The sequence below is a fragment of the Chanodichthys erythropterus genome, chromosome 21 (assembly GCF_024489055.1).
Source record: "Chanodichthys erythropterus isolate Z2021 chromosome 21, ASM2448905v1, whole genome shotgun sequence".
Taxonomy (NCBI): Eukaryota; Metazoa; Chordata; class Actinopteri; order Cypriniformes; family Xenocyprididae; genus Chanodichthys; species Chanodichthys erythropterus.
This window is the reverse complement of record NC_090241.1, coordinates 2,243,461-2,269,818: the sequence shown is the minus strand read 5'-3', so window position 1 is coordinate 2,269,818 and position 26,358 is coordinate 2,243,461. Positions and strand designations below refer to the sequence as shown.

At 38.9% G+C, this 26,358-nt stretch overlaps 1 protein-coding gene across 4 annotated transcripts in view; it reads right to left on the bottom strand.

The window, feature by feature from the left end:
• Positions 1 to 26,358, bottom strand: part of agap1 (ArfGAP with GTPase domain, ankyrin repeat and PH domain 1) — a 232,623-nt gene that overhangs the window by 29,963 nt on the left and 176,302 nt on the right. For all 4 annotated transcript variants that reach the window (XM_067373171.1, XM_067373172.1, XM_067373169.1 and 1 more), the window contains 4 exons: positions 18,468 to 18,629; positions 2,742 to 2,896; positions 1,235 to 1,325; positions 797 to 1,019 (listed from right to left, as the gene is read on the bottom strand). In XM_067373171.1, coding sequence (XP_067229272.1) covers positions 797 to 1,019; positions 1,235 to 1,325; positions 2,742 to 2,896; positions 18,468 to 18,629 — 631 coding nt within the window. The remainder of the gene's footprint in view (positions 1 to 796; positions 1,020 to 1,234; positions 1,326 to 2,741; positions 2,897 to 18,467; positions 18,630 to 26,358) is intronic.

Below are 26,358 nucleotides of genomic sequence, written 5' to 3'. Positions count from 1 at the left end.
AAATTCCCTGTTTATTCCCATTAATTCCCATATATTCCCGTTAATTCCCATGGAAAGTTTCCAGTTTTGAAAATTCCTGGAATTTTGCAACCCTATTCCTAATATTGTTGATGTACATAAAATGCATGTATTTACTTCAGATGTATCTTGTCTGCTTAGCCTACAAATGTATTGCACATCAAACATCGATGCCACTAAGCAAAAGCCAGGTCCAGTCAAAAACATGAGGGAATCGTGCTGAATTACACTCCGTCTATTTCAGCAGGAGTATTGAGGGTAAGTAGAGAGATGACTGTGTCCAGTGACTGAGGTTAATTGAGATAATATTGACCCTCTCTGTAATCTCCTCTTCCCACTCAGGGGGCCACATGCCTTCAACATACATAAATAAACAGCTACATGAGGAACTATAATCGCATTAGCACATCGACAACGGACGGCAGAAAATGGCGGATCCATATTGAAAGATTTTCAGAGAGGAGGGGAGTAATTAAAAGGTGCTTCAGGTGACTAATGAGGCCGGCGTGGAATGGGAAGTCGATATTTTGCCGGCCAGCAGTCAGCACTAATTTGTTATGATGGCTGGTGGGACTAAAGCCTCTCTGCCGATAATTACGCTGCTAAAGATGGAAGAGCAAGGAAAAGGAAAAATCTGATTTTAGGTTTTTCCACAGAACTCCACACACATATGCTATAAGGGAGATTGAGATGGATGACAAATATCAGCTAAGAACATGATGCGTATGTAATCTCATACACATATTTGTTTGACAGTGGAAATAATGTAATTGTGTACCTGCTGGCATCAGGAGCAGGCTTTAGGCGTCCTTGAGCATTGGCCTCCCACACACTATTAGCCAGCTCATTGCCGATGGCAGACATGACCTTGATGAGCTCCAGAGGCCACTCGTCCAGGTCCAAAGAGCGAACGCGGGACAGGTGAGTACCCAGGTTCCGATGAATGCCTGAACATTCGATACAGATCAAAGCCCCCAGGTTCAGACTGGCCCAGTCAGGGTCTGAAAAAGCCATATAAAGAGAGACAGAAAAAATGAAACAGTCCATACATTTATGTATACAGCATAACCATGTATATATATGGCATATGTAACCCTATTTTGTCCTTATAGAAGGATCGTTTTGTGCATGTTGCATCATTTAGTCAGACCAATATATAATGATCAGTACATAATATGAAAAGTACACAAAGATCTCAAATTATAACAACACTCACTCTGAGCTTCACAATCCACACAGCGTGTGTTTCCTCTCATGTTCCTGACCGACTGCAGTGCGATGGCTTCTGATTGGCTACTCAGACGCGACTGTGGGCACATAAGTAAGTTAAAGTTTGTTTCAAAGGTAATGACTCTCATGAAGCATATTATAAAGCATCATTAGACAATTCTGACTACACAGCAACATTGAAAACACCAAAATGAGCAGGAAAAGGAGGGGAGGTGAATAAAAAGAATAGAGGCACTCTGTAGAAAGTCCAGGGAAATGCAATTTGCCCTGGCCTGAGGCATAAACACAGAGTTAAAATGTAGCTCCGAAACAGGCATGTAATACTGCAAGAGGGTAAAATTAGAATGAAAGTAATTACAATCTAAAAATGCATACATGAATGTATGCATGGTATACATACTGTATAGCCATATCTATATATTCAGCCACGTAACAGGAAGGGAAGGTTGGGAATTTAATTATCTTATGTGCTTGATAAAACACCAGCTCTTTGATAAGAAAGGATGTCAGGCAATAACATTGACTACAATCATTTAAATCAGGGGTTTTCAAACTGAGGTCCAGAAGGTGTGCTGTGGTATCTGCACCAAGATGTTAGCAGCAGATCCTTTAAGTCCTGTAAGTTGCAGGTGGAGCCTCCATGGATCGGACTTGTTTCTTCAGCACATCCCACAGATGCTCAATTCGATTGAGATCTGGAAAATTTGGAGGCGAAGTCAACACCTCAAAGTCGCTCCTCAAACCATTCCTGAACCATTTTTGCTTTGTGGCAGGAGCATTATCCTGCTGAAAGAGGCCACAGCCGCCAGGGAATACCGTTTCCATGAAAGGGTGTACATGGTCTGCAACAATGCTTAGGTAGGTGGTACATGTCAAAGTAACATGGATGGTAGGACCCAACATTGCCCAAAGCATCACACTGCCTCCGCCGGCTTGCCTTCTTCCCATAGTGCATCCTGGTGCCATGTGTTCCCCAGGTAAGCGACGCACCCGGCCATCCGCGTGATGTAAAAGAAAACGTGATTCATCAGACCAGGCCACCTTCTTCCATTGCTCCGTGGTCCAGTTCTGATGCTCAAGTGTCCACTTTTGGCTCTTTCGGTGGTGGACAGGGGTCAGCATGACTGGTCTGCAGCTATGCAGCTCCATACGCAACAAACCGATGCACTGTGTATTCTGACACCTTTCTATCAGAACCAGCATTGACTTCTTGAGCAATTTGAGCTACAGGAGCTCGTCTGTTGGATCGGACCACATGGGCCAGCCTTCGCTCCCCACATGCATCAATAAGCCTTGGCCGCCCATTATTCGCTTCTCCTGTCAGTGGTCATAATGTTATGCCTGATCGGTGTACTATACCACAAGATGGGGTCCCTTGCAAGTGGAACATGATTTTTGCGAGACCTTGGCATGAAAAAGTCTGAAAACCCCTGGTCTATATCACAGCTATATGTGATACACACTGTTTTAGTGCTTTGAATCCGTTTTTCTACCTTCTGTTTGCTGCTCTCGCAGGACTGCAAGCTCGCTAGGATCTGGCTCTCAATGGCCTGAACCCATGCGTCACGCTCCTCATAGGACGTGGCCTCAAAATTCCAGGTCTGTCCCGTCAGAGAAACAATGATGAACTCAAAGTTGTCCTCTTGTTCTAGAACAGATGGGAGAAAACAGAGAAACAGTATGTTCACATTAAGTGATGCATGTCATTTTGAATATTTTTGTTTGTTTTAAAGCAACTACTGCAACTATGAACATTTTACACAAACACTTTGGTTGTACGGTTATGGGATAAAAGTCACCAGGAAGGATTCTCGCCCCTGTGGAGCACCTGTTAGCTGCGGGACACACTCTACAACCCCTGACCTGGAGGGCTTGCCCCACGACCCTGGTCAGGATATGCCACTAATTACAGACCAGAATCCCGATCTTTCCAACCGTGCTGCTGGCCCTGTCCACAACACTCCCTAGGCAAAGTGACATATGGATCTGCTATCCAGGGCCCTGGTTAGGTTAATGGGCCAATCACGAGACAATTAGGAAAATGTGTGTGTAAGTGAATGAGTGAGAGAGAGAGATAGAGTGAGAGCCCCCTTTCAGGAGTTTATCTCAGTAGTTTGAGTCCAGAGAAATGAGGGTCAACATTTGGAAAGTGTTAGGAACAAAAGGCCATTGACTGGGTGATCAGAGGGGACAGCAATGGAAGGGGCACGCAGATGGCTTGAACAGAGAACCTGCATTGATGAGATGTGCTGGTGTGTCACAATCAAAGGGATCCCCCCCCGAAACACGATCTGAGCCAGTAAGAGATCACACATTTTACACATTCTGTTTATAATTTACTCTAGAGGGGGCAATTACATAATGAAGTAGTAATCAGGGAAGTAATACCCCACCACACACACACACACACACACACACACACACACACACACACATATATGCACACTAAAGAGGCATCCCTAAGGCCAAAATGCCATATGAAGAGGAAAGACCCATGCTACCCATGCAGGCCAATGAGAACGGGAACAGGAAAAAACCTGAAAACTCTCTATTCTAGAATACATCCAACAATCTAATCCCCCACAGACGGCTGGTATCCCTAACTAATTTCAGCCTCAGATGGCATGCTCATGATGCTTTTTATACAAAAATGCCTAGAACTTTCTAAAAACAATATGATTGGCTCTCCTACGCTGTTGACGTTGTAAACACAGTGCAGCGCTTCCGGGCTCTACATCAGAACGGCGTCAACAGCGTAGGCCGAAAATCAGGGCGAACCAAAGTCCGTTTGGAGTTCATTTGGGAAATTCGAAACGGCTTGTGACCTCATTTCGAACAAAATAAGGCCGAAAACGAAATCCCCTTTGAGTTGATTTCAGAAGTTCGAAATGGCTTGGAAAAGTTCGCTTCGGCTAGTAAAATAAATTCGTACTACCATTGGTCCGTGGCCATTACGCAAGGTTGGAGTGCGTGGAGGCTCCGCCTTCTTTCACTTGGAAAATCTTTTCCAGTTCATTTCTCCTCTCGAGTCCGTAGAAGTCAGACACCCGCGAGTGAAAACATGAACAGTGTTGTACGAAGTTATACTTCTGATGAAATGAGAGACTGACACTGTTTTGTTTTTAATACAGTAAAGCTGCTTGATTTTAAGCAATCTATTTTATAGAGTGTTATAATATAAACACAATGGGTCTCATTCATGAAACATTCGTAAATATACGAGTAAATATGTGAGTGATTTGCGCGTAAACAGACTTTCCCGAAAACTCTCCTCCTGATTCACAAATACTCCGTAAACGTCAGAAGTGATAGTGAAATGTGTGTGTGTTAATGAATTCCAATCAGTCGTAAATGGGACGCACGTGCACGTTCATTCTCAATTACCATAAATCCCGCCCATTAAATCCGACTGACAACTATATATGGGCATCATATTATGACACCAAATGAAGGATTTTGGCCATTTTATAGGAAACAAGTTCCATAGTTTGCCCAGCCCTATTGAAATCAATTCATTATTTGATTAAAGTGCTCCGTTTGCAGATGCTATAGGTGCGTTCACGCGGCCTCGTAATTCCTGTAGTTACAAGATTCTAGCTTGTAAAAAGCGTTCACGTCCTGGTAGTTCGTAATTACAGTTTGTAAGCTGGGAGTTTTCTGAAAGCTCCCACATGTAACATGTGGCCACTATACCACCTGACCGCTGTAGATTGATTTATTAGGCTTTGATAGTGGTGCCATGGAAACGCATAATTTCCAGTCCAAAGACCAAAAGGACGTGAACAGCTCCGAATATAACGTCATTTCAAGATAGCAGTAAATACAAGGTGACGTGAACGCAGCTTATTACTGGCTCTCACAACAAAAGTAAAAACGTATGTAATTACTATATATAATATTTTTTCAAAATGCTGTAAATATGTACCTTATTAAGGTGAATTAAAATGCAGACTTATTAATGAGCAAAACGTTCGGATGTTAAACGCACTATTTACGCGTGACTGGGAGCAGGTGTAGATTTCTTTCGTACCAACTAACATTTGGAAAATACGAACATTTTAATGAATCCGAAAATGTACGCCAGAACCACTTTACACACGATTTACACAAAAATTCGTTTTGCTCTTGTTTCATGAATGAGACCCAATGTGACTTTACTGGAGTGCCGAATTACAGAGCTCTTGCAAACAAACATATCCATGTTGCCATGATCAGTTGCTTTTCTTATGCTTTATTAAAAAAAGTCCGGAAACACTTTATTTTAGGGTCTTTATCAGCATGCATATTACTAGAATTTTGGCTGTTTATTAGTAATTATTAAGCACACATTAATGCCTTATTCTGCATGACCTTATTCTACATTCTTAATCCTACTCAATACCTAAACTTAACTACCTTACTAACTATTAATAAGCAGTAACTTAGGAGTTTATTGAGGGAAAAGTTGTAGTTAATAGTGAATACATGTTCCCTATACTAAAGTTTTACCAACAATCCTTGCTAGTTTCTCAGTTCTCGTGTTTATTTTGTTACTGAGAGGAAAGCACGCAACATTTTTACATATTCATATAACCGTCGCTCTCAGCAGTGTGGGCGGTGTCAGATGTTCGATTACAGTATGTCGCTGCTCATGTATTTCGAACTTCGTTTTACCCCTAAACGAAGAACGAAAAAGAACTTTGCTTGAAGTATTTTGGGGCCTTTAATGTGGACCAGACTTCATGTGGCTCTGTGAGTCAGTCATTTTGCTGAATGCAAGTTTAAAATGCATTTATCAATTGTATTCACAGCTTATTTGTTCTCCTTCCCCTAAATAAGCCTTCAAACCAATTTGTCTATGAGGCTTCTCTTCCGGCTTTCAAATCATCTCCCTGTGAGGCCATTTCACAAGTTTAATCAGTAGGAAATCTGTGCAGCCACACCATTTCCTCTCCTTCAGTCAATCAGAGGCCTAATTAAACTCCTATCATACAAGTCATATTAAAGGTCCCGCAGGGCCATGAGCCACCCTCACTGCTGTAAAAGAGCCTTGTGTTTAAATCCCAAAATTCCTCCCATATAAAGACATGCTTGAACCTATCCGTCCTCCAGCCTCAGAAAAAGGAACTGTACACTCTAAAAACACTGGGTTAAAAACAACCCAAGTTGGGTTGAAAATGGACAAACCCGGCATGTCTAAATGTTTGCCCAACGTGCTGGGTAGTTTTATTTAACTCAACTATCGTTCAAAAATGACTATATGTCTGGCTTAAAATGAACCCAAAATAAGTTGGAAATGAAAAATCAGACACAGTTACTAGAGGCAACAATAATAATCAAAAGGTGAACATTTATTAATAAGAATGCTTATTGTTTAAATATTATTCATTAAACATTAACACATGTTGATTTCCAATATATTTTGGGTTCATTTTACGCAAGCAATACAGTACTTTTTAAACAATAATCGAGTTAAATAAAACTACCCAGCACAATAGGCAAACATTTAACCCAACCACTGGGTTAAAACAACCCAATTGCTGGGTTTGTCCATTTTCAACCCAGCATGTTTTTAGAGTGTAGGAAAGGGATCTTTCCTGTTCTGGATCAAAGGAACAAGCAGACATTAGATAATTTGCTGATTTACAGCAAAAGTCAAACTCAAAACATCAACAAAAAAGTGTCTGGGGAGTCTGGGCCTATTATTTATTCATTTTAAGTTTTTTTTTTTATTAAAATTTGCAAGGTTTGGGGGTTGGTGGGATCACTGGAGCATCCCAGCCTAGATTGGACCCACCCTTCAAAGGCACCGGGCCCTCTGGGGTCAGCAGCAATGTTCTCACCCTAATTAAATTGCAGTGCTGTTGGGGAGAGGGCGGTATTTGACAATTATGAAAAGCAACAATGCAGAAAGACGATATTCAGAGGCAAATATGAAGATTGGCTCCGCCTCCTCCCCTTAGCACACAATTAATAAGAAAACAATTGTGTAGCACAAAAACTGTGATGACAGGGCATCAGGCAGCCACCCCTCCCCTCTATTTCGCCCTTAAACTTCAAAATGGGGCAGCGATCATTCATCTGGTGTCTGGTACTGATCTCCATATTCCACAAGCTACTAATATGGCAATAATTACATTTTGTGCAATTTAGACCGAAAGCATCCAATCATTTCCGCGCTTTTCTATTCTTGTGGTTTGATGTTCAGGCATATTGCGGAGGCAAGGAAATCTGTGAACTCTGACACAGGCAACCTTTACCGACAAATGGCACACAATCAACTTTGAAAGCAAAGATGCTGCATGCACAGAAATGAGGCAGGCCAGGGTGGGGGTTACCTCAACGCGGCCCGGACGTTAGTGCTCGGGGGTACAGTGGAAGTGTTGAATGGTTGGAAACACAAATTAACCGAGCGAAATGTCAAAGCACACAGTATTGCTTTGTGACACAGGTCATTAATTCCCATATTATCCCCTCCCCTTTCAAGCATCCAGCATTAATAACCTGGCAAATATTATAGGAGTTATTCACATCCAGGGAAAAATGTGAACAAATAAATAAAGCAGAGGAGGGGTGGAGTCATGGGAAAGAGGGCGTGTGAAGAGGAGGAGCCAAAGCTTACATGTGACCTCCCACAAGAGACCAAAATCATCCAATTTACAATCACTAAATCATCAAAACTTTCACACATACAAAACACGATCATGGAAGCAAAGCACGACTTTACAATCGTTACATGCTCTAAAAAACGCAAGTGGCGTGCAGGGAGTGTTCCGGGGATGAGGAAAACATCAAGGAGTAATGAAGGACAAAGCATAAACACAGGGTCTCACCGTATGTGTGAGGGGCTTGTCTAAAAACGAGGGGTACACTGACTTCCCCCTCGCTGTTTTCTGGAGCTAGTTACCTTCAGCGTTGGAGGCACTGCTGTAAATGTTGCGCAGACTACCGACGCGATTTAGTTTCCACGCTCTACGTTTGGCTGCATCCGATGGCAGGCACAGGAATAGGCGGAGAGAAAGAAAAAAAGATGGAAAACAAAGCAAATGACAGGAGTGGAGAAAGTAGAACAGCCAAAAAGGAAAAAAATATTTGGGGAAATGGACAGGAAGCTTCACAGCAATGAAATATAAATCACAGAGAAAGCCAGGGTTAAAAACAAAGGATGAACTGCAGTCAGCAGTCAAAAGTGTAAATGAGAATTATACAGGAATTTTTAATTAGCTAATGAAGTCACTGGGTATGAAGCAGGGGTGAAAACACATCGCATTAGTTTAAAAAGGCATAATGCACCGCTTGAGTGGAAAACTGCAAGACAAAACAGGTTATGTCCATGTTATCATGCAAAGTGAAAAATAAAGATAAATCTATGTATTTAATGAAAGATGAGATTAAAAGAGAATAACAGTGGGGTTTTTGTCAACTATGGATCAATCGGACCCGTGAACACTAGTTTAATTTCTCCACTAACAACAGTATACAAATACATCACATGATTCTTTTAGGTTTTTCTTAACATTTCACCACTGTGCAATTCCAATACATCAAATGATGTTTTGTCTTTAAAGGATTAGTTCACTTTCAAATGAAAATCACACCAAGTTTTACTCACCCTCAAGCCATCCTATATGACTTTCTTCTTTCTGATGAACATAATCTGAGATATATTAATAAATATCCTGATGCATCTGAGCTTCATAATGGCAGTGAACGGGGGAAATGAGTGAGTTTGAAGCTCAAGAAAGTGCATTCATCCATCATAAACTTACTTCACACGGCTCCGGGGGGTTAATAAAGGTTTCTGAAGTGAAGCGATGCATTTGTGTAAGAAAAATAACCATATTTAACAAGATATAAAGTAAAATATCTAGCTTCCGCCAGACCGCCTTGGACGGTGTTACGCTTTCTTCGCCCCCATTCACTGCCATTATAAAGCTTGGATGCATCAGGAAATGTATTAATATAACTCTGTGTTCATCAGAAAGAAGAAAGTCATATACAGTAGGATGGCTTGAGGGAGAGTAAAGCTTGGGGTGATTTTCATTTTAAAGTGAACTAATCTTTTAATAGCATTCTGTTACATAAAAAATAGAATGGTTTAAGTAACATTTTGTAACTTTTTTTTGGTCAAAATAGACATTGGAAATGTACACAAAAATATTCTATTCACATGTGATATTTCATCTCATGCTTCAAAGTATTTTTTACTGATAAAGTCAACTTCTTGGTAAAGTAAACAAGTTCATTTTGGTAGAATTTTTTAAACATTTTTATTTAATTCTTTGTTTAAATCCATTTATTTTTACTGATTTTCATTTTAAGATTGCAAATCTGGATAAAACAAACATTTATTTAAGAAGTAAAAGCATTTAAAAAAGATAAATGTGACTTCCAGATAGCAATGAAAAAGCTAAAACCTCAAATAATTTTCATAAAAAAATATTTAACCCATGGGACATAAGTGTGTATGTAGAAGAAACACCCTTAAAGAAAACACTAAAATCATTGTGATATGCAAAATGCAAATCACTGTGTATTAACACAGGTCTAATCTGGTCTCTTTAAATAACTGCTCATTTCCCAGCTGTGCTGACAACTGACCTGAAGTCAGTTCGGCTCAGTGCAGTCTCACTCTTTTCCCCTTAGGCCAAAGGGGACATTTGTTACACAACAGTAATCCTGGAAGCAAAAAACAATCCCATCCAGTCCCTTCCATGTGCACGGCATCAGAAGCAAACACTACAATAACGTGTACCCAGCATCAAGCTATTTTCCACTCAATAGACTCTGTAAAATCTGTATATCTTATCGTCTACGTGCCACGCTTGGTGCCCCATGAAAACCATTCTTCGCCTTCTAATAACATAAATTCCATGAATGTCTGCTCTTAACATGTCTCGCTCTCATTTGCAGGTCTTAAAAGACACTTCAAAATGGCTTTTGTTGATCACAGACAGCAACTTTCGGCTCAAGATGGTGAATGGTCCTTTTTTCCATACCATTAGGAAGCCATAAGACCATCTTCACTTTGTTCCTGAGAGTAATAGCGCAGAGCCGTTCACCTGCAGAATGCTTTAATTAAACGTTGCAGCCACGTGCCAGACCGATTCCAGCTGAGGACACCTGTGAGGCCCTGCTATCCTCTGGAATGTCTTTCTCTTTCTGGCTGCTTCTTAAAACGTATCGCCTTCCTGAGGTATCCATCTCTTTGTGCGACCATCAAGGCATTCATGAGCCTCCCGCTGTCCCTGTGCAGTGCAGAACCCACGCCGACTGCCTGATCCGGTTTCAAAGGCTCTCGCATTCTCCTGCTCGCATCAAACGTAGTAATTACTTAACAAGGGCCACTTAGGGCCCTACAGCTCAGCGGTAATTGATAAACTGTGATCGTCCGAGCAGTAAGTTTGCCATTTGAGAGGTGAGCTCTCGGCAGCCCGCTGTGGGGGGATGCGAGGAGTGTAAAAATGAACGGCATGCTGGGATCGATTGATCTTTGTGTGGATGTGTAGGGGGATGAAAGAGGAATGTGAGGAGACTTTGTTTCGGAGAAAGGAGAAGAGCAGGTGAGCTAAAATTATAGAAAGACCCTGTGACATCCGCTGATGATCTACCAGCACATTTAAGATTGTGTGCGTTCAGGGACACATTTCTAAAATGATACTCCTAAAACAGTTACAACCTAGACTGGGTAAACCCAGCCCGGCGATTTGATTTCGCCCGGCAACTCAGTCTGGAAACCCGTACATACATTTCTACTGCTTCTGTTACACTTTTGCGGGAACCAATCACAGACTGGCTTATCCACCTTGCTCGCTATTGGCGGGTATAACACGATGGCGATAGAGAAGCGACGGCAAGCACGACCGTCAATCCAATTCCTTTTAACATCTCGACGATGCTGATTGACTTTAGTTTAGCAAACAAATCACTTGATTGGGTGTAAACACCACTCACTTTCATGTTTTTTTTGCACAACCTGCAAAAATCACTCGATGCCATTGCTGCTTCTGCAAACTGCTGATCAATGCTACAAACTAAACCTGTCTGGAGTTTTCGCGTCGCTCTGCAAAGTACGTCACCCGGATCGTTGATCTAATTGGTTGAAGGACTATCCAATAGGTTGTTTGCACATGACGTCACAGCAGCAGCACGAATGAGTCTGGAGGGCAGGGAGTGATGTTTCTATATAGGAATCCTATCAAAAACTCAAAATTCGCATGTTTTGCGTCGTTTATGGTTGCTCAAATCGATAAAACCGAGAACCCAGAAGGTGTTTATATCGTTTACATAACTTATACCATTTTTTTTATAACTTATTTCGTTATTTTATTGTAAAAGTTGTCGCCTTTTATGGCGTTTTGCTTCTGATGATACTTAATGTAAATGAATATGGATACTTGCTTACCTTTTTGACTTGGTTAAATATTCACATTCATGCTATCGTTTGCAGGGAGGAGAAGATATTTTATCCTATTTCATTATAAGTTGGTATTTTCACTTTAGTTTTGTAGTATTCTGTTCACAATGTTGATCTGGTTACCATGAGAACAGAGTCACGCGCTGCTGCTTCAGCCATCGTATGGAGAAAATGTCCAAATAAAATAAATGTGTTTAACAAGCTGACAGAAGTCGATCCATTTATTTGTTGGAAGCGTGTAAATGGAACTAGTTTAAATGTTGTTTTTGTAAATATTCACTTTCCCACGGACCACGGAGGAGAATCGGACACGTTCAGGACACAGACACGCTGTATTTTTGTATTTATTTCAACCAATGGAACCAAAATCAAACCCATTGAAGCTCATGAACAGTTTTGAAGTGGCTGTGTGCAAGTTATAATCATTCACAAGTCGAGTGATCATACTCTAAAACAATGTTAATTATTACACAAAAACCAAATACAAAACTCAGCAAAGTATGTGATTATTTTGAGTGAAAGGCAGTGGGTTTATTTAGTGACATTATTACATTTGCTAGTCGTCTTTCCTCACCTTCTCAACCAAGGCGAAAATGTATTACCGTCCTTTTTTCCACAAAGGATATCGTAAGTTCCTATTACAATTCCCGATTCAGCATAAATGACCAACAATAGCGACATTTTTCACAATCACGACAGAAAATCAAAATATTGCTCTAACTTCACTAGTAGAAAGGCAGCGCGATAAAAACAAACCCAGACTAGAACTGAACACGCCGTGACGGGAGCTTCACATCCTCTATATCTGCCTCCTCGATGGCAGGAAAGTCTTTTAATTCAGCGGAAAAGTCGCTCCTCTTCATAGCATAAGGATTGCGTCCAACATATGTTGTCATTTTGTGTTTATACCTTTCTAAACCAGCAAAGAAAGGACTTTTCCCCATCTCTTCCATTCTAATTTTCACTGCTTGCCCTCCACCGGACTTTCTCGCGTCACCAGAACCACGTGATTGGCAAACAACCTATTGCATGAATAATGCTCGTTGATCACGCCTCTTGTGCAGTAGAAAATACATACAGACTCCCCAGACCAATGTTCAATTTTAAATTGAGCTTGGTCTGGTGATAGCCACGCAAATTTAAATATGTCAAAGTATAATCACCTATTTAGCTAGGAAATTTTACCTCAGAATAAAAATACATCTGTGAATATCACGACAGACGCTGATTTGAAGCAACGAAATTAAGCAATTTATTGTTAAAATGAATGCATATAAAAATACACGAGAAACAAAAGACATGAATCAATAAACAAACTTGAATACATTATATAGTGTGTAGATAGACAGAGAGGGCGAGAGAAATGCACAACATGGCCTAAATATTATATACAATATATACAAATAAATACAATGATAATAATATACATATTCAAAAAAAAACTACAAACTACAAACTGTGAGCCCTATAAACTACTGCTGCCTGAATGTTGCTGTCCGTTAAGTTTCCTAATCTCATTAAACTGCTTAACAACGAACGTCTCCGTTAAATAAAACAGTGTTAACAAGCGGATGTAACGTTATCTCGACCTTTTGGTTAGCTTGATGTGCTGTCAGTAATAATGATTAAACATCTTTTTACAGCCAACTCTTAATCTTCTCATTACATTGTTTAAACTTTCAATAAGTCAGCCGTTTACTTACATTATGTTAAACAAGTGCAATTTAACCACAATAAACACAGTTTTTCCCTGAGGTACTTAAGGACTTGAATGAGCTGTATATCGCCGCTTTCCGCCATTTTTGAATTATGAAGAATCCTCTCCTGTGGCATCACGGGATAGCGCAGCGTCCATCGAATGCCTACTACAGAATTCGGGCGGAAGCAGTAGGTCATCCGGGTACTTCTCGCTTACTATTTTTCGAATACTATGAATTCGGACATACTACTCACCTCGCATACTGTTTTTCGCATACTATATAGTAGGGAAGTATGCGATTTCGGACGCAGCCACAGTTTGGAGTCCGAGATCTCTGCTTGTTTGCAATGCAAGAATAATGAACTGATGTTCAAGTAAGTACAGCATTTTCTTTACTCAAGAAACACTACATCCATAAAGGCTAACGTTGTTTGTATTTGAAAAGTGGAGAATATTCTTAGTTTTTGCCATCTAGTTGAAACATACCGTTTTAAATATCCTGTGTATAGCGCTTCATCTTTTGCATCATGAGATTTTGTACGATGATGAAAACGTAATGCGTTGCACTTACTGGCGGTTTCAAAATCTGTCATTCGCTGGTCAAAAACCTCTTGATTTTCAGAAAATATTAATAATATAATGACATGTGCAAGTGTCTGACCATAGCTATATAAAGCCACAAAAACAATAACAAAAGTTTATTTATTTATTGGAAAGCTTATTTATTCAGCTTTCAGATGATTTATAAATCTCAATTTCAAAAATTGACCCTTATGACTGGTTTTATGGTCCAGGGTCACATATCACCGACTTTGGAGTGAAATATGAACCAAACGTGTTTTGACCTGGTTTTGTGTCACATGAGATGTAAGCCAAACTCACTGTTCAAGCAGCACCTTGCCGTCAGAGTGCATGTACATGTGTGTGTGTGTGTGTGTAGTACCTGACCGTGACAGTGTGTGTTATATAAAAAACTATACCTGGCCGGTGGAGCTCATGAATAACAGAGGAGCTGACAGCCTTATCCCTCAGCAGGCCCGCGGTGTGACAGCACTCCCCGGCCCCACGCACAAGTGCTTAATGGCTAAATTGGGAGACTGTTACTAATCGCTTATTGAATAATGAAAGTGACACAGCTGATAAAAGATTTCAATACTGTAGATTATTTATAATATTTCACTTAAGTGCCTGCCTGACGAATGGGGGCTGGGGAAGAGGCCCGGGCGGCGTCTCACAACGTTCAACCTTTTCAAAAAACGTGAATCAGGGCAAGACAAAGTGGCTCTCCAGGGTTAGGAAAAAGTAAAAGGGGAGGGAGAACGAGTAAAGAGTGAAAGAAAGATAGTGATGGCGAGAAATAAAGAAGGGGTGAGTGAGGTACATTAATGCAACCCGATTTCTCACAGAAGACCCCTACAGGTCAGAACGGACAAGAAAAATCTCTTTGTTTCAATCCAGAAAAATCCTCTTCCTGAATGTTAAATTTGCAAATATTAAATGTGGTTCGCCACAGTAGAGGAAGACATAGAAAATATTTTCATGATACAATGATAATAATCACTCATAATAAACAGATTCATCAACAATGTTTGTTTTGTTTTGTTTTTTTGTTAATTTTTGCATTCTTTTTTAAGGAACTCCAGATACGATACGTTTGGAAATTAAAACGAGAGGTTTAGAGATTTATCAAAGACTGAATATAATCTTGGAACAATGTTCATGTATCTGCTTACTACAATCTAAGGACTATCAGGGGCATCATTTCCCATGATTCCACTCTTCCATGACCACATGGTGGCACCATAGAGAGAATTAAGTGAACATATGGTGTCTCAAAACTCTCAAATGTTAACGTCAACTGGTTTTGCATTGGATATCAAAAGGCAACCCAACACAGTAATAATAATAATAATTATAATAATAATAATAAAATTAAGCCAAAAAAATTATTGTGCATATTAACATACAACTGTTTTAACATATTAACATACTGTTCAGAAGTTTGAGAGTTGGTGAGATTTTTTAAATGTTTTTTAATTAGTCTCTTATGCTCACCAAGGCTAAGTTTATTTGAGGAAAAATATAATAAAAGGAGTGATATTGTGAATTATTACAATTTAAAATAGTCATGTACTTTAATATATTTTGAAACTTATTTATCCCTGTGAATATTCTGAATTTTCAGCATCATTACTCCAGTCTTCAGTGTCACATGATGCTTCAAAAATCATTCTAATATGCTGGTTTTGCTGCTCAAGAAACATTTATGATTATTAACAATGTTGAAAACAGTCGTTTTTGGTGGAAACCACAATGCTTGATGAACATAAGGTTTATTTTATTTGAAATTGTTTGTAACAGTATAAATATATTTATATATGACCCCACACATTTGAATGGTAGTGTATGCAATTTAATAATTTATTTTATAATAAAAATATAAATAATCATTCAGTACTTAAAGCACATTGTGGTTGCATTGTAATTAGTTTAAAACCTGTCATGCAACCTATCCATGTTAGCATGTGTCTAATTTTACTTAATTTGCACCAAAATTCTGTCTGATGCATATAAATTTTTGCTATCGTATCTTTACACAAGTATAAGATCAGTATCACTTTGGATCTAGCATTGTTCTTTTGTTCTGTCCACCATCCGAACAGACCTGTGGCCCATTTTTGAGTCACAACACCCTAGTCTAAAGCAACTGAATGCATAAATATATGTACTTTCAGAGACACAATAAATAGAAATATTATTCTGATGCAAATACTGTAGCACATGACACATGGATGTATGCACACACACTCTTCCCTCACTGACAATATATTGGCCTCCTTTGGGAGAGGATCAATAAGGGTTGATTGGAAACATTTTAAACAAGCACCGATGCTCCGCTCTCAAGAGGCCGCGGCCACCCACACAAGCCCAGTCTAATTAATCACACACTCTCTGAGCGGACACACACTCATCCATCATTCCTACATGCTCACTGTCTCTCTCACACACACACAGATGACCTTACAACACTTCAGAACTGTATTCACGCCCTGTCAAGAGGTTATGAACTACTTACAGTAAACTGTGTAGTGTAGAAAAACATGCACTATATGATTTAGAAAATGTAACGAGGCATATCACGAGACTCCTAAATATTATAGCATTTTTTAAAGGGTCATTTAAGTATCTAAATCTTCTTTGAAAAGTTAATACAAGTTTGGCATTAGATACTTTTGATGAAAAAAAATTTTTTGTGAATATTTTGTATATTTCAGAATGGTAATTTAAGCCTTAATATGTGATTTTCAGATGATTTCCAGTTGTAAATTAACCTAAATTATATACAATGTTAATTAAATCACTTTAAGCTTCAATTTTAGCTAAATAAATACAAATAACTATACAGCGTGTCAGAATGGTGGCTGCAGTGATGAGTGGAGTGTGTGTGTGTGTGAGTGACAGACGGCGTTTAACCGGCTTGTCTGTGTGAGTGTGTAATAATCACTCAGCATATTTCTCTAGCTCCATGCAGGCCTGTCAGCTGTCTGATCCATACTGACAGCAGGAAACATATTACACATCTGCTGCTCAGAAACATCTGTTCACAGAACTTCACTGCATGACGGTGTGTGTGTGTGTGTGTGTGTGACAGCAGCAGTGTATGCAGCATATGTGCTTTTATACATGCTGGTACTGTACAAACGGTCTGCATGTGAAAATGATTCTCATGTGCATGTCATTTGAGTGAAAAGTATATGAATTAACCCCGTTTTGCTTTTATGACAGCAGTATTCAAACTGCATGAACTCCATGTTTTGTAAAAATTGATGATTATGTTCTTCAGCGTAATTTAAGAAATGTTGCTAAGAGCAAGCTGAATATCTGACCGATTGTATAAAGGAGTTCACGTGGTCAATTTCACAAATTAAAATGACTTATATTTAACTTAGTGATGTCAAAAGGACACACAGAACCAATAATTTTATATTAAAATAGCTTCAATGAAATAATTCGAAATGAAACCAGTCACGTTTCTTGCCTGGATAGCTTTAGAGTAGCTTTAATAAATTTGTTAATTTTATCAATGACTTTTAACTTGTCTTTACTTGTTTTCAAGCAATGCTTACACACAAACAAAAACAATTGAAGGCTACATGCATTTATTTTAATTAATATTTATTTATAATGATTAACTTTTAAATTGTAAAAAAAAAAAAAAAAGTAAAATAGTCAAATAGCGTGTCAATGCAAATTAGTTTTTACTCATTAAATTTCTCAGGTACTGTTACTGACTACTGAAATTTTGGCATCCTGCCAATACTAATTTGATTATTGACCTAGAAATTTTCCATTTGTTTCCAGGTTTAAAGGATTAGTTCACTTCAGAATTAAAATTTCCTGATAATTTACTCACCCCCATGTTATCCAAGATGTTCATGTCTTTTTTTCTTCAGTCGAAAAGAAATGAAGGTTTTTGAGGAAAACATTCCAGGATTTTTCTCCATATAGTGGACTTCATGATTACGTAATGCGTGGAGCATCACAGAGCAGTGCAAGATGAGCATTTGTGGTACATTGGTGGTATATAGTACATATATTTTATTTTTTTTAGTAAATGAGCGATGGTTTCTCTAGATAAGACTCTTATTCCTCACCTGGTATCGTTTAAAGCTCTTTGAAGCTGCACTGAAACTGACATTTGGACCTTCAACCCGTTGAACCCCAGTGAAGTCCACTATATGGAGAAAAATCCTGGAATGTTTTAATTTTCTTCTCGACTAAAGAAAGAAAGACAAACATCTTGGATGACATGGGGGTGAGTAAATTATCAGGAAATTTTAATTCTGATGTGAACTAATCCTTTAAATAGATTTTAAAATCCATTTCAGCGTGGACTTGTGTGCAGTGATTTCTCACACTCACCATCATTTTACTCTCCCTGTAAAATATCAATGTCACCGCAGAAGCTCAGCCAAAGACACGGGAGAATGTTTAAGACCATTTAAGAACCAGTGCATTACAGTTCTTATGACCGTGGCTGAATGTGCAGACCAAAAGATGTACAGCAGAGATCTGACCAGAAGAGAAGCAGACAGATGGAGTAGGGCCAAAGACAGGAAGTACCTTCTGCAGCTCCAGAGAAACCGTCCACCTTGAAGTTACTGGTACTCTTCTTTCTCCTATGTTTTTTGCGGTTGGCGTGGGGCGATGGGGGCGGATCCATCTTTGGACTGGTGGTACTGGATATACTAGGACTGGAGCACACAGAATCTCCCAGACTGGTATCTGCACACAGAGAGAGACTGACGTAAACATTTTACCGCAGACTAGAGCAGCATGATTAATCATTTAAATATTAATTATATATCTCGAAGATTAATTATCTATCTCACTATCTCAATTCAATTGCCCATGTGATCTTATTCCTAAATGACAATGATTCGGTTGTCTGTTAAAACCAGATCTGCGCTGGAGCTGCTGCTGATCCAGAGAGAGCCGTTGTCATGGTATGAAACAGACTTTTCAACCACGTTTATAGTTTGGATATAAACAATGATGTCTACAGTAGTGATCAAAACAAAGTAAATGTTACACCATTAGGTGACAAATCTTTGTTAAAAATGCATTGAATCATTCATTCAACATATTTAAAAAATGCGGATTTATCCAGTAATGAAACAAGTGAGGTCTTTGGGTGAGTCATTGAATCATTCATTCAAACTGATTTAAAAAATAATATTATTCAGAATGCAGCTACTGTAAGAAAAACTGAATGTACTGGTAAATTTTGCCATTACATTTTCCGTTAAGTTTACAAACAGTGTAGTATAACAGAAAATGTAACAGAAAAAATGTCAAAATGCCTCCAGGACCCAAAAACACCCCAGACCCCAGAGGGTTAACCCTAAAACACAACACAATGCGTAATTCAAAATACAGGAAAAATACCTGTGAAAAATCAACACAAAAATGTCTAGGCCTGCCCTCCACTAAAGATTGTTCTAGTCGAATAGTAATCGTTAATTTTAAGCGATCAGTTGACTAATCGCACGTTTATATTAAGAAACCATATAAATCATAATAATGAGCCTTTGATCGCCTACATACGTATAATACATTTAGCCTAATCAGCACTCAAACGCACGCATAAAGCTTCCAGCAGCACACCAGCAAACATAATGATTAAGAATGTGGTGTGAAAAAAACAGAAGGAAACTGAATATTTTAAAGGTGCCCTAGAACTAAAAATTTAATTTACCTTGGCATAGTTAAATAATAAGTGTTCAGTATATGGAAATGACATACAATGAGTCTCAAACTCCATTGTTTCCTCCTTCTTGTGCATGTGAATCTCAACATAACACCGACTGTTACGTAACAGTCAGGATCATTAATATGTACGCCTCCAATATTTGCATATGCCAGCCCATGTTCAAGGCATTACACAAGGGCAGCCAGTATTAACGTCTGGATCTGTGCACAGCTGAATCATCAGACTAGGTAAGCAAGCAAGAACAACAGCAAAAAATGGCAGATGGAGCAATAATAACTGACATGATCCATGATATCATGATATTTTTAGTGATATTTGTGAATTGTATTTATAAATGTTTCGTTAGCATGTTGCTAATGTACTGTTAAATGTGGTTAAAGTTACCATCGTTTCTTACTTTATTCACGGAGACAAGAGTCGTCGCCATTTTCATTTTTAAACACTTGCAGTCTGTATAATTCATAAACACAACTTCATTCTTTATAAATCTCTCCAACAGTGTGTAATGTTAGCTTTAGCCACGGAGCACTATCAAACTCATTCAGAATCAAATGTAAACATCCAAATAAATACTATACAAGCGTGATCTGACAAACATCTTGGGGGGGGGGGGGGGGGTTGGCAAGGAGTGCATGATTTAAAGGGGCCGCAGCCTGAATTGGTGCATATTTAATGATTCCCCAAAATAGGCAGTTAAAAGTAATAAAAAAAAAAATCTATGGGGTATTTTGAGCTGAAACTTCACAGACACATTCAGGGGACACCTTAGACTTATATTACATCTTGTAAAAACTGGTTCTAGGGCACCTTTAATAATTTATTGATAAACTATGTTTTGTGTGTTTTCAGCTGCAGAGATGAAGTTGACGATGCTGACTCGTCATCTCCGCAGTACTGGACGTGCCTATATGCACGTTTCATACGGATTTCATAATCAGAGAATATTTGTTTTAGATTTGACATTTCAAGCTTTCCATAACTATATTTCTCATGTCTGTGAGGCAAATACACTCTGAGATTCATCCTTTTTGTTTTCATTATTTTACAAAAGCACAACGTTTTGCTGTTATTTTGAGTTTACAGAAATAAAGGCAAACCATTTACACTTTCGAATGTCGGATTATTCTTATCTGCATGACCAAAAATGACGTATTTTAAGTTAAATGTCAGTGATCGCACCAGCACCTCCATGTCATGCAGTAAGCGCTCTCTCCACACAAACGCATAGATATGAGCCTAATAATAGCACACATTTATCTAGGTTAACATTAGAGCGTGCAGACTTGTAAAGTTGCTACTACTTACTTGTTTTAAGTGATCACTTCCTGTGGAGGTTTTTTTTCTGCATCTAACCAACTAACACCATTTTTAGTCGACTATTGGGGGGGGGGGGGGCAGCTCTGAAAACATCCTTCAAATTAACACAGGCCCTTTTTTTTACAGTCCTTTATTTGAGCTTGGAAAGTTCTGCGGTGTCTACTCTGGTTCAAATGATCGAGCGCCCGTGTTCGCGTGAGGCCAGTTCTGACTGGCATTTGGCTGGATACTCCAGCTCAGGCTATCAGAAGGCTGCTTCACTTTTCATAACCGGCACTGACAGCTGTGACTAGCGGCAGAATAAAATAACATTCAGTTCCCATCAATATCAGGCCAAGTGAAAGCGCTGATGTGGGGAGGGGCCGGGGGGATGTTCAGGCCGGCACTGAGCATGCTCCCAGCGCCGTGCTTCAGCAGACAGCCCCAAGGACGGCCGTAACTTATTTTACAATCGTTTAGTCTCAGCTCAAGTGGAAAACGTGACAACTTATCTCTGCTGACAAGATGCCATCCCAAAGTGAACAATTAACCACCTCGTTCTAACAGCCTCTCTCTCTCACACACACTTCAACGTCAAATACACCTTTTTCCTCTCCCTCATATTCTCCATCCTTTTCTTTTCAAGCTCAGTGCTTTCTCAAAGGTCATTTATTAGTCTGGTATAATTCTAGCAGACACTCAGTAACAGCCAGTCTGCTTCTAGATTTTGTTGTAGGGAATCACCAACATCACATATTACGGAATAATCCACAATAATCCAGGAAAAGGCTAAATGTCCATCATCTTTTATTGAAAACGACAAACTAGTGAGCGATACTGGGTGTCTGCCAGGTCATTGCGATATAGTGTTTTTAGGATAGAGTTTTCTATTTATGCAGAAATACATCAAAACGCAATACACACAATGGCTGAAATGAGGGATGCACAATAGCATTTTTTAAGGACCTAGGCCGAGTACCGTATCTTTTTTTCTAGTACTCACCGATACCGATTCATTTATTAATTTCTCTCTCTCTTTTTTTTGTGGTGTTGCAGTTTTTCAAGCACAACACAGTGAGACTTATGAATGTAGGACAGCTTCTTTATTATTACTCTAACTAAAAAAGTAATAATTTTTATGTGCTTGTTACAAACTTAAAGAATAAAGATTTTACAGTGTCCAATAACCTTCAAAGGGCATAATTACCAATATATAATTGTTGTTATATAAAAAGACATTTACAAACAAATTACAAACAATACAACAAATACTACAGAGATAGAGTAGGTTTATTTACAATGTATACATTTATTTAACATATTTTGTTGTTTTATTAACATTAATGACATTAATGAGGCTACGGTCCCTTTAAGACCGAATCCATGGATACTGACACATATGTTTTCACCCAAATGTTTACGTCCACTTAAGCCATAACCGACTATATTTACATGAGATAATGGACATTTTGACAACTATGTGTGCATTTTACCATTCAGGCACGAGGACAACTGACCGCGTGCTGTCTGAGAACTGGGATCGCGTGCAAGAAAGAGAAAGAGCGCTTCTGGTCTGTCATTCAGCGCGATTCCTTCACTAATCGTTAACGAATTGTGATTGAAAGCATGCATTTCGCAATGTGTGGGTTGTGATCATTAATGTTGAAGTATTTCCACCCCTTTGAAGCTGACATTGTTCTGCTGCTGCCATCGGTGTCTCTGTGCATGGGAAATTCTCTCGCTTACGTCACGTGAGGTATCGGTCTTTGGTATCCGGGGCAGGACTCAACACTAAGGATTTTTTCTACTGGCCCGGTTGGGCCAGTGGTTCAAATTTTTACTTGGCCCCACAACAAAAAAATTATAAAAGTAAAAAACAAGAAAATGGGCATATAAAATAAGACTAGTTATTGTTTTTGTTGTTTTTCATACATGTAACCTCAATAATAGGTTTATGACGCCAAAAGCTACTAGATTAACATTTCAATTTTTTTTAGACAAAAAGTAATAAAATAGTAACAAATAATCAAATTATGAATAATAGCACAAATAAATACAATAGAACAAACATAAATTAAAATAAATTTTTCATGTAGGTTTAAACAGGAGATTTTCAGGTACAGAAATTGTAATCTAATCTATAGAAGATTAAACTTTATTAAAGTCAAGAGCAGTTACAGATGCTTGATGTTTTTAATGTTGAAAATATAAAACGTTAAATACTGTTATTTGAAATTATTTTAAAAAATGAAGACACTTTAAATGTGAAATTAAACCCGCCAGTAGGTGGCAGCGAATCACCGTTAATGAGTGAATCATTGAGAATCAACCGATTCATTCAAACAGCTGATTCATTCACGAAGTGTTGCTCAGAGACGCAAAACAATTCTGTGGACTTTGGAACTATTTTCATTGGCGAAATACAGCAATTTGGTGTCTTAAATGTAAGTCACGTGATTTTAAGTTCTTGTTCATTAAACTGTACACTGAATAAAATCACTATCACATTTGTAATCATGCTAATATTTGGAGAAAAACAGCGCTCTTTGTGTAATATTGGTTAACTATATTAAATTATTTAAATATGAAATATATACTGGGGCATTTTGGGGGCGTTCTAAAGGTATTTTAATAGACTAAAACACGCAGTGAATGCGTACACTAAATATGCACGCGCACTAGTCTAACCTACTAGACTGCATCACGTAGTACATGCGTGCACTCAATGGGTGTGTTTTTGTTTGTTTTTTGTAAAGTGAGGGACATACTCGATAATATCAGATTGATAAATCAACAATTGCGATATCATGGACGATATATATATCGCACACCCTACAGCACTGGCCCGATCGGGCAAGTGATTGTTCCGTCTACTGTCCCGAGCGTCATTCACACTGGCCCTGGGCCATCGGTCAGTCCTTATTGTCGAGCCCTGAGGGGTATTTTTATGAGTACGAGTACAAGTACATGAGCTTGGTATCGGGCCAATACCGATACTAGTATTGGTGCATCCCTAATTATAAGCATGTTTTTCATTACTGGATCCATTTGGATAAAAAATGGATAAAGTAATGAAAAAAGCCTCACTGATACGTTTTTAACCTTACGTTATATAGGGAACAAATCTAGGAACTTGCCACATCCATTATCTTAGTTGTTGCTAGGCCATTACTAGCTCTCGATCTTGGTGGTTTGTACATGGTTGCTTACTAGGCTAAGCCATAAGAGCCCTAAAGCACTAAAATAAAGTGAAGGATGCAGTGAGTGAGAGAGAGCAAGAAAACATTTAGAGCAGTCACAGGCTACAGATAAGAGAAGGGAAATCCCTATGAAAAAAAAATAAAATAAATAAAAATACATGGGTACATAACTCAAGTTGGGTGACGTGACAACAGGGCAGCCAGGCATTTATCTTAAGGCAGGTCGGACCGATAGCATGTACCCCAGAGCACCTAAACACAGCAGATGTAATCAAAGAGACACTCATTACTTCTGCTGCTGTTTGTCTCTCATTATTAAGCCAGAGAGCAGGAGGCTCAAGAATAGCCATGAAGGGAGGGATATTTATGTGCGCAACTGTCTGCTTGGGGCAAAAAATGCTCCAGGTAAAGAAACAGGGATGTCACTGCCTTTCCCATGCCCTCAAGACAACATGGAGTGGGACAAAAAGACACAGAGAGAACGATCACTGGAGGGGGATCTTATCTCCTTTAAACGGACTTGGCTTTGTTTCCTCTGGAATAAAAGAGCTCATTACTGAGGCTGTGTTTCTCAAATGGCAGCCATGTCCAGTCAGGACGAGTCTGCTCTGATGTGACCCAACTCATTCAGACAGCACACAGTCGAGTGTCAACTCTTTTAAACTTTGACCCTCTCTTACAATTACACTTTAAAGCTCGGTTCAGTTTATTTTGCATAAAAAGCACATGGACAAGTACAGTATCTGCAGGCATCTGCAAATTTAAGGCTTTGTAAGACCTTTTTAAGACTTACACAATTATAATTAATGCCATATCGGTGGGGTAGAGCCAGAGCCAGTGCTAGACTTATAGGTGCCCTAAGTAATACCCCTGTCAGTGCATTCATAAAAACCCAACACAGTCTCACGGCAATTCGTAAATATTTTATGTTGGTGGCTAATGAATTGGTGGCTAATTCGTGTGAATTCGTACGGCCTCATTTGTACATTTTCATACATTCTGTTTAAACCCCAGCGAAGGGTAGGTTTAGGGGCGGGGTTAGGGGTGGTCCTTCATAATGACATGCATTTGAAAATCATACATTTTTGTACAAAATCACCACTTCATTAAATAGTCATGTTTTCCTGTGAGATTGGGTCGAATAACCCCAAAATAACCCACAACCCCTTTAATCTGTTCTTTCAGAGCAGTTTCACTGTCAACAGACAGAAATTTTGTTGTTTGAAATTACTTATGTTTTGTGATCTGACATGTCTTCGTATCACAGAATTAGACAGAAATTATATTACTTTATAGTATTCTATAATGTGATAAAGGCTGTCAATTAGCATTGCATTATAAATATACTTTATTCTTATGAAAAACTCACAGATAAACCATATATTGTCACAATCGTATGTTTATTGTTTTCATGTTTCATCAGTCAACATGTCTCTATCTGTGTTTAGCTAGATGCCTTTGTACATATAAGGGATTTCCTAGTTTTATGACTTCTATGAGACTCACTTGTGGACTTTCTGCACGAGGGCGCCCTCTGGCTTTGAGTATGAATGTAACAGACATTAGATTATGTGTGTACTCAATGCTCACAACATCCCTACTGTATTTTGGGTAAAAATACTTCTCTGTATAGAAATTTGAAGTTAGCATATGCAAATCCATAAGTTGTTCTCCAGTTTTTACAGGATTTTTTTCATTTCCATTATGATTTCACTTTTTTAACTTTAGTTAGTGTGTAATGTTGCTGTTTGAGCATAAACAACATCTGCAAAGTTACAACGCTCAAAGTTCAATGCAAAGGGAGATATTTTCTTTTACAGAAATCGCTTCAAAAAATGGGCTGGTAGGGACTACAATGAGCTTCTTCCTGGGTTAGTGACATCACTGACCCTAACATTTACATAAACCCAGCCCCCCACGAGAACACACAACAAAGGGGGCGGGGCCATTTTGGGCTGCTTTAGAGAAGAGGAAGAGTTGTTGTAGTCGAGTGTTGTTGACATGCCGTCATTTTACGCCGGACTGCTTCACAAACGAGGGTCGATTCAACACAAAAGATGAACATGACGGCACATGCTAGTGGATGAGTTGAATCAACTCCACAGCAACTACATCAATTTATCCACTAACCATTCAGAAACGTCTAAAAGTTGTAACTTCTTCCTGAGTCTCTCCATCAGTGTCGACTCCGGTTTGAACAATGTAAGGCTGAACACCGTTACTGACAATCCTCATTTTGGCTGCG